This window comes from Rhinolophus sinicus, chromosome 6 (assembly GCF_057876585.1).
Source record: "Rhinolophus sinicus isolate RSI-liver-muscle chromosome 6, RSI-T2T, whole genome shotgun sequence".
NCBI classification, from domain to species: Eukaryota; Metazoa; Chordata; class Mammalia; order Chiroptera; family Rhinolophidae; genus Rhinolophus; species Rhinolophus sinicus.
The window spans coordinates 22,941,858-22,951,376 of NC_142506.1; the positions used below are offsets into that span (position 1 = coordinate 22,941,858).

Here is a 9,519-nt window from a genome sequence, read left to right on the forward strand (position 1 = left end):
AGTTCTTACAAAGAGTCTAATAATTCATTTCCTGAAAATATGTGAAGACTCGATTGTACCTTAGTAATGTTTAATAGCATAAGAGTTTTTGCTTTATTCTGTATAGCAGATGAGTTCTTACAAAAATCCTCATCAAATTCAATTTGTATCTTAGTACATGTACCACACTAAAGTAGTCAGTGGTGAATTCTTCAGGTAATAACTACACACCTAGCCAGTACCTAATATACCTGTTTGCAAGCCCAAAACAATATATTACATTTGTGTAAAATAGGAGACATTTCTATAGAGTTAAAATACCTGGTTTAATTCCCAGTTCAGGTGCATGTTCTTGGAACTTTTTTTCCCCCTGAGTTTCAGTTACTTAACTGAGTGCTTCACTGAGTACTTCCCATAACACAAAAGGGAGATAATAGCTCTATCAGCTTTGAAGCATGATGGTCACAAATAAATGAAATGGTGCTCGCAGGCATCTGGAACAGGGGCAGGGTCAGGAAGGTCCTTGGTGAAGGTTAATTCAGAGTAATTCCCGCGGTCAAAATCAGTGATAGTTTTATGCTCTCTCTCCTACCTTGTAACGGGTAATCCTCCAGATTTCTCATTGCCACGTTAAGAACGAGGCCGATTGGTATCAGAACTAGGAGTGAAACCTGGAGAAGCAAATTCAAACCAGAGTACCTGGTCTTTTCAGCTACTCCTGAAGGCCCGCCCACCACTGAGCTGCTGAAGTGGGTTTGTCACAAAGCCATCAGCCCATCTGTTCTACATAAAGTGTCCCCTTTTCATGAAAAGGAGGCAGAGTCCATTCAGATGATTTAGAAAGGAAAGAAATTTTAACTTTGGAATGTAGTCATGTTTCATTTATGTGTGATTTACTGGGTTGATGGCTAGTTGAAATTGTATTTGATTTTAAATAAGTAATTGTAGTTTTGGAGCCAAGTATACCCACACACACACTCACATTCACATTTACACATGTTCTCACTGAGATGTGATAGTTGGATACTGCTGCAGTTAAAATTGCAAAGAGGGAATTGTCAAAAAGCAGTACGTACTGCTCTATGAGAGGTATATTGTTCCCTATTGTTTTCTTGTAAAGTCATCAAGAGCTATTCCTGACACAGAACTGTTATCCTAGTTAAGTAATTTCAACATTTTCAAGATGTTTCCTTAAACTAGTGGGCGTTACATCTCTGAAACTAGATTAACCGGGAAGTCCAAACACATTTATTCTCTAATAATACCCTCCAGTTAAATTGCCCTTGACAGCTTATGAAATGCACTCTCGTGCATTCTTTGATTTTCACACCACTCTATGAGGAAGACAGGATAGGTTACTACTATATACCCTCACATAGCAAGTGGCTTACTTGCCTAGGTTCCTAGCAAGTGGTAGTGCCGGGACTCAAACCCAGTTTCTTCACTTAGCAGCCATTTACGGAGCACCTAGCATGTTCCACACAACAGTGGGGATGTGAAAGAACAGGCTGTGCTCCCGCCCTCGGATGCCTTAGCAGAACAGACAAGCAAGTACGCAGTTGTGATGCAGTGTGAGAAGTTTCACAGTGGAAGTTTGCCCAGAATATGAGGGAGCACCACGGAGTAGCAGCCACACCAGCCTAGGGAAAGAAGAATCCCAAGAAGGCTGCTCGGAGTAGGTTCCCATTGGTTTCAAACTAGGAGGTATCCAGAGGCTTAGGGTAGGGAGTAGGAGAACATGGTAGGCAGAGAAAATTGTTAAGTTCTAAAATACAGAGATGCTGGAGAGCATGGATCGTCAAGAAACTGTAAGTCGTTTGGAACGCTGGGATCGAGGGACGAGGGAGGCGTAGCAGATGGTGGGTAGGACAGGGTGGTGGGACTGGACCTTGTGAGCCGTACTAAAGAGTCTGGCCTTTATTCTGGAGGCAGTGGGGAGCCATTGAAGGGCTTTGAGGAGGGCAGTGATATTCAAATTCCATTTTAGAAAGGCGACTCAGCCACAGAGTCCACCTTCTTGCTGGAGGGGCCAAGACAAGAGGCCAGGGAATGAAGAAGGGGCTATTAACAACATTTCAGCAGTTAAACAGTGAGGGTTGTGCTAAGTCATTGGGGATGGAAAGAAAAGGAAAAACGTAGTCCGTTAAAATAGACTTGATACATTTAACGTTTATGTGGGTTATGTTTATCTGTCCTATTTTCTCCTCCCTCTTTATGGGCCACCCCCTTTTCTCCCATCCCCCAGATGAACCACCCTAATTTTCTTACTCTAACCTGAACCCAATCCAAATATGTCTAAGCTGAAACAGGTGTACTGAAACAAAAAAAAAAAACCACATCTTCTAAACAGCTTCCAAATGAACCTAAACCAAATCAATATTTTACATGGTTGGTATTCCTAGCAGGCAGTTTGGCTTAATCCAAAACAAGCTTTGTGGTCAGAAAGAGCTTGAAAGAACAGCAAAGGGAGACGTTGCCTGGGCCGATGACACAGAAAAGGAAATCCAGGCGGGGGGGGGGAGGAAGGTTGCTTGTAAGGACAGTTAGCACTGACGATTATATTGCCCCTTTCAACTCTGTAAATTGAATTTCCTTAGTAGTAACTGGCTTTAAGGAGTAAAGTATTCGCCATAGGCGCTGGCAGCCCCAAGGGTTTTAACATGTTTTCATGCTTTTCCCCTAGTCGAGGTCCCCATGGGCGAAGTAATGGAGCTTCATCGCACATGTCTGGCAACAGCCCGCCATCCCCACGGGAAAAGGACCTTCTGTCCATGCTGTGCAGGAATCAGCTGAGCCCTGTCACCACTCATCCCAATTATGCGCCTTCGTCCCCGAGTAGCAGCAACTCCGGCTCCTACAAAGGAAGCGACTGCAGCCCGATCATGAGGTGAGTGCTGGTCATCGATCCGTGGTTCTGAGTTTGTTCTACTTGGTAGTTTTCTTTAAAAAAATAAAATCAAATAAAAATGACATAGCTCTTGATCTGCTGCCTTTTTCTACAGTCAGACACTTCTCTTTCCTTTCTCACAGTCAGCTAATCCTTCTAGGGTTGCTGCAGAAAGAACGTAAGCCACAATCTCTAAGAAGGTTCAGCGGTCCAAGTAGTGACTGGGTAGGGAGACAAAATGGCACAGTGGCAGTAGGAGGGCCCTGCACATTTCCATTAGAACAGGGAAGAGTCACTCCTGTGTTCATTCATTCAAGTACGAAATGTGTCTTGAGCTCCGTTGTGCTAGGTACTGTGTGAAGTGCTGGGAACAGAGCAGTGAACAACAGAGACAGTCCATGTACCTACCGCCCCGAGGAGAAGAAAGACATTACCCATCTAATGACAAAAACGTTAAGATTATTCTGCAAGTACATGTATATGTAAAACGTGGGGAAGGGGTCCAGCTCAGTCTGGAGGGCTCTCTGAGAAAGCGAAATTGAAATGAGTTCTGAAGGTCAAACAAGGAATTAGTTAGTTCTTGGGTGGGGGGCGGTGGTGGTGGGGAGGCAAAAAGAAGGAACTGCATATCCAAATGGGCCATGACTGGTGGCAGGTTAGGAACTGGACTCGGGCCACCTTGGATGGAGTGTAGGCACCGGGGAGCAGGGCGAGTGCAGTGGCTTGGGCCAGGTCCAGAGTCAAGGAAGAAGCTGCCAGCCCTCCTCCTTCAGTCTTCTTCCTCTGGGCGTCCTGTTCTCATTAGTCAGCTCTCTTACAGCAGGGATGCTCAGCTCCGGGCCAGGACTGAGAGGGGCCAAGGTTCTGGCTGGGGATGTTTTGTAGAACACTGGGCATTCTTACAAAACACACTCTGGTGAGAGTGGAGTAGCCTTGTTCCCGTCAAAAGAAGGAAACCTTCCACCAAATCCGCACACTCACGCCAGGGACTGATTTCAGAACAATTTGAATTCAGCTAATAACAATCAGAATCTTAGGGGCACATTGTGTGGAAAGTTAGGTCATCTCGCTCCCTTCCTTCCCTCCCGCCTGCCCTCACTCATTGTCCTTTAATATAACAGCATGTTACTCTGAACTGACAGGCAGGCCCATGGACAATTGTGTATTATTTTGTTTGAGATCATTCTAAAGCCATAAAAAATTCTCTCTCCTCTGTCCCCACCCCCTCCACACACAATCCCCCCCCACCACCACCACCACCACCAAACTTCCACGTAATGAACATCCTGAGATTGGCAAGTGTAATACAGTCCCCTTCCACACTGAGGTCACATTACAGAGGTTTAGAAAGACCCCAACATACAGCTGCCATTCCTTCTCAAGCTGTTGGCTGTACCTTAACTTTTCTTTTTATACAAAAGGAAATAGGGCAAACAGTAACACTTTGTTACTTGGGTTATTTCAGGCGGTCTGGACGGTACATGTCCTGTGGTGAAAATCATGGTATCAAACCCCCAAATCCAGAGCAGTATTTGACTCCTCTGCAGCAGAAGGAGGTAACAGTGAGACACCTGAAGAGCAAGCTGAAGGAATCTGAGCGCCGACTCCACGAGAGGTGAATCCGCGTTCCTTGCCCACGGTGGTTTAGGACAGTTTCTTTTTCTAGAAAATGAAATAGGAACCCACACTAGAGAAACACAGGAAAGAAGAAATGTGATGGCATTTCATTTTTATCACATTTCTTAAATCAGTCTCTCAAAAGAGCCATTTCATAATCTTGCATGATTTGGCTGTTTCAGGAATTCAGGGTGAGAGGGGACCGTCGGCTTTTTCTGGGTGTGTACAGCTTTGACAGGAGGAGTTGGGTGTGTGCCTGACTATTTATAAGTGGCAGGAACACTTGCAGGAACAATCCATCCTTCCAGCAGAATGGGTCACACACAGTGAGCCCGTATTAAGCTCTGTTTATCTCTGTGAGAGAGTGGATGGCTGTGTGCATTGTGATTCCTGCAAGCTATTTCTGTGCTGAAGGAAGAGGTTAGTTATTCTTGGCCAAGTGTTAAGGGTTTTTTTTGTTTGTTTGTTTTTTCGAATCTTTGTCTTTCATTTGGCTGCAATGTTTAAATTTCAGAAGGTATTAAAACAGCCATTCCAAGCATGGCTTATGACACAAAATTTAAATACTGCGTTATTGGGCACAATTTTGCTTCCTCTTTTCATGTTTAGCTACAAGTCCATACTCAAAGATGGCAAACCAGTTAGGTTTGTGTAAGTTACTTTTTACAACAGTTAAAATACTTTCAAACAAGAATTTACTCTAGCACCGAGTAACTACTGGTGATATATGTACTCTATTAAGAAACAAATAGTGAGACTGAGGCCCATTGATAATGGTCAATCCTAGCCACCAGTCTAAATCAGTGTCTGAAAATTGTCATGTACTGTACAGAAACAGGTTTAAAAAAAAAAAAAAAGTCCATGCTTAAGAGATCTTACCTCGGAGAGAAACGACTTTTGACCTCTTGGAGGAGGCCACATTCTTTGCTTGATGGTTTTCCCCTGAACACTTTAGGATGCCCGAGCAAAGCTCTTGACAGGGTAGCTATGAACCCAGGGTAATGATGCCGTGTGTCAGACCCTACTTTCTGGAGCTCTTTGGTTTATGATTTGAGGAAACCATGGGATGGTGCAAGTCATCATGGGAGGGAGGTTTGAAGGCAGTGAAACTGGAGAATATTCAAGCGTAAACTTACAGCAGCAACACTAACAACATCTCATAATATATCAGGATCCTGACTACCTGGTCTTCAAATCTACTGAGAATATGAGGACATATATTTACATTGACTATGAAGAACTTATACGTAAGGAAGGATGTTTCGACAGAGATCTTCAGATAGCGCCCTGTGAAGGATCTAAGGAAGTAGGATAGGTTTTCTTCAGTGTAAGATGGATTCAGTATCATCTTACCTGAGATGGAATAATAAACTTTTCACAAAGCCTTTGGAACATGTAGCATTCTATGATTAAAAAAAAAATAATTTTAATTATCATCGGAATATGATTAAGCTTCACCCGGAGTACCCCTCTTGGCAAGGTGGCAGAAGGGCTGTCTCTGAAAGAGCAGGTCACAGAGAAGGGGACCGACATCAGAGCAATTTTGCAATGCTAAAACTTAGTCTGCCTTCTGTCTTACACAGGTAATTAAAACAAAAATGGACTTTCCTTTCACAAACTGTAGACATAAAAGGGGAAGCTATAGAGCAGACTAAGAGACTCTGCTGTGTTCTAATAATAACATTTCATATATTGAGTATTGAATAGAAGATAATGCTTATAAAATACTTAATGCAATGTCTGATATATACTGAGCACTCAAAAAAGAATAAAAACAATAATAGCGGATTTTATTCTGATTCTACTCACTATTAGTTTCGCTATTTTATGATGGGGGGGCAGTTCAAAATTGATGTAACCTCTGAATTTCAAGTGGAAAAGAATGGGCTCTCCCTTCTGTGTGTCAAAATCATTTGCTGCCTAGTTCAAAGTGGACATTTTTCTTAGCTTTGCTTATCTTCTCACTCTAGGGAAACGGAAATTGTGGAACTTAAGTCGCAGCTGGCCCGCATGAGAGAAGACTGGATTGAAGAAGAGTGCCACCGGGTGGAGGCCCAGCTGGCCCTCAAGGAAGCCAGGAAGGAGATTAAACAGCTCAAGCAGGTGATCGAAACTATGAGGAGCAGCTTGGCTGATAAGGATAAAGGCATTCAGAAATACTTTGTGGACATAAACATTCAAAACAAGAAGTTGGAGTCACTACTTCAGAGCATGGAGATGGCGCACAATGGCTCTCTGAGGGATGAACTGTGTCTGGATTTTCCGTGTGATTCCCCAGAGAAAAGCTTCACCCGAAATACTCCTTTCGGTAAGGTGGCAGAGGGGCTGTCTCTGGAAGAGCAGGTCACAGAAGAGGGGACCGACAGCGAGCTGCTGGTAGGAGAAAGCATGGTCGATGGCACCGATTTGTTTGATGAGATAGTGACAGCCACCACCACAGAGGCTGGCGACCTGGAGCTTCTTCATTCCACCTCTGGGCCAAAGGTCCTTGAGACCGACCCCGTGACGGTGGGCCAGGAGGAGGGCAGTGTGGTGGTGGAGCAAGCCGTGCAGACTGACGTGGTGCCCTACAGCCCTGCAGTCTCGGAGCTCATTCAGTACGTGCTCAAACTGCAAGACGCCTGTTCCTCGAGCTCAGCATCCCCGGAGGAGTCTGCGGCGGACTCAACAGAAAGCTTCCCAGAGTCCATCTCTGCATTCCTGGTTGATTTAACTCCAAGGAATCCAAACTCAGCCATCCTTTTGTCTCCCGTGGAGACCCCACACACCGTGGTGGGCATGGAAGCTCATGCGAACCGCCTCATGAGAGAGCTGGATTTTGCAAGCTCCACAGAAGAAAGATGGGACAGCATCATCCCGCTGGCCCAGGGGGCCGTGGGGAAGCAGTACTGGAGCAGCAGTTTCCTGGTGGATCTCCTGGCCGTGGCTGCCCCCATGGTCCCCACCGTCCTGTGGGCATTCAGTACTCAGAGAGGGGGGACGGATCCCGTCTACAACATCGCAGCCTTGCTCCGGGGCTGCTGTGTGGTTGCCCTGCATTCTCTCCGCCGCACCGCCTTTCATATCAAAACCTAGGTAGAAGTGATTGTTCCCGTGTGCCATTCAGTCCCGTGTGGCGTTGTGCCAGGTGGAGAAACAGCAGGTCGACCTGGGACGGTGTCTGTTCTGTCGTGTTGCCCTCCGTATTTGATTTGCACTATAGTTAGTTGAAGCCTGTTCACTGTTGAGAACTGGAGGTATCTTCAAAGGCATGGAGACCTGATTCAAATCAATGTCCCACCAGTGTGGTATAGAAAGCATGCTCATGACCCTGCCGTATCGTCTGAGGTGCCCGTTCTTAGCCTAGTGGTTCAGGAAGAGAAAATACAAAGTTTGCACTTTCAAGACAGCTTCTGTAAGGCTGGCATGTTATCTCCTTGCTTTGCTTTGTGCCGTTTTAAAATGTGTGATTGTTCCAGCATTCCAATGGTCTTGTGCATAGCAGGGGACTGTAACCAAAAATAAACATGTATTTGTGTAATTGGTTCGGAGAAGTCTTGACTAGTTCTTTAGTGTCTTACTTGGGGTTGATAAGGTTTGAGTGTTTGCAGTTTTTTACTAAATGTAGCTACGAAGTCTTAAAATGGCTTGTTTGTTCTTAAACCTGTTAATTGATGAAACTGTATGTAAGTTTACAATGTATTAACTTATTTTTTGCTTATTATATATAGTGTTTTATTGGAAATTGTTTGTAACCACACACTTCAGCATGATGAAAATAAAAATTAGTGTTCCCAGTTAAATAAATGTTTTATCCTCCTATAAAATAATTTTCTCCGTGGTTTTACTTCTATATACGATAAGAAAGATTACAGGGATAGTAGATCCTTCTATAGTCATCAATAGTGGTCTGTAAAAATAGAATTAACTTAAGAAATTAGAAAGAGGGCAGGGTGGCCGGACGGCTCAGTTCATTAGAGCGCAAGCTCTTAACAACAGGTTTGCCAGTTCGATTCCCATATGGGCCAGTGAGCTACACCTTCCACAACTAGAGTGAAGGACAACAACTTGACTTGGAGCTGATGGGTCCTGGAAAAACACACTGTTCCCCAATATTCCCCAATAAAAAAAAATAAAGAAAAAAGTAAAAATGTTACCTGTTTGGTTTTAGGAATATTAAAATTTGATTTAAAAAAAAAAAAAAGAAAGAAAAAGAAATTAGGAAGAGGGAAAATAATTATTAAAGGTAGGAATTTTCTACTCTGTCTTGTAAAAAGCATTGTTTCTGAATAAAAAATAGTTTTGTTTGTTAGCTTTTAAATTACCCATGCACTTATCTGTCTATATATTTATACAATAAGGATATGTTGAGTGTTTTCAGGAAAATTGGGTCGATTTTTTTTCAAGCATGTTAACGGTGCAGAGAGGGAGAATATGCTAGTACTATATGCCCTCCTCCCTTTGGAATAATAGGGTGAGGTTGGGTGGCTGGAAAGGGATGAGATAGTTTTTTATCCATATTCAGTTATTCTTCTGTCCAACCTTATGATGTGGGTATTATTCTATTTTACTCAAAGAGGTGAATTGCTCAGGATGTCATAGTTCATCTCTGGAAGCCAGGATTTCAAGTGTCTACAAAGCAAATGCCTTTTCCACTTCACACACAAAGGGCAGAGACCTGGAGAATATCCGAAGTTCTCATCCAGAAACTCTTCTTCCATATCACTTACCACCTTTAAATATATGGATATTTTACCTACTTATTACTCATTCCCCACGAAAATATTAGCTCTCTGAGGGCAGGGATCTGTTCTGCTTTGTTCACAGATTATGTCAAGAACTTAGAACACGATGTGGCACATAGTAGGGTTTCTAACAATAGCTGTTAAATGAATTACCCAACATGGGTGGGTGGTTGTTCACATGCTAGGCACTTTACTGGGTCAGTCATCAGTTGTGAAGGAGACAGACAAGATTTCCGCCCTCGGGGAGCCATTCAGCCTGTGAAAGACAAAGAATATACCAACAGATGACCAAGACCATTTTAGATGGCGATA

The 9,519-nt window shown here is 43.6% G+C and overlaps 1 protein-coding gene across 33 annotated transcripts in view; it reads left to right on the forward strand.

Moving 5' to 3' along the window:
* The window catches only part of SYBU (syntabulin), a 108,842-nt gene extending 100,553 nt beyond the window's left edge, over nt 1-8,289 (forward strand). For 28 of the 33 annotated variants that reach the window (XM_019750576.3, XM_019750574.3, XM_074316732.2 and 25 more), the window contains 3 exons: nt 2,663-2,866; nt 4,332-4,481; nt 6,454-8,289. In XM_019750576.3, the coding sequence (XP_019606135.3) occupies nt 2,663-2,866; nt 4,332-4,481; nt 6,454-7,558 (1,459 nt within the window). In that variant the 3' untranslated portion in view covers nt 7,559-8,289. The remainder of the gene's footprint in view (nt 1-2,662; nt 2,867-4,331; nt 4,482-6,453) is intronic. The other 5 variants (XM_074316744.2, XM_074316743.2, XM_074316742.2 and 2 more) reach the window with 1 other exon arrangement.
* Nucleotides 8,290-9,519: the final 1,230 nt, after the last annotated feature.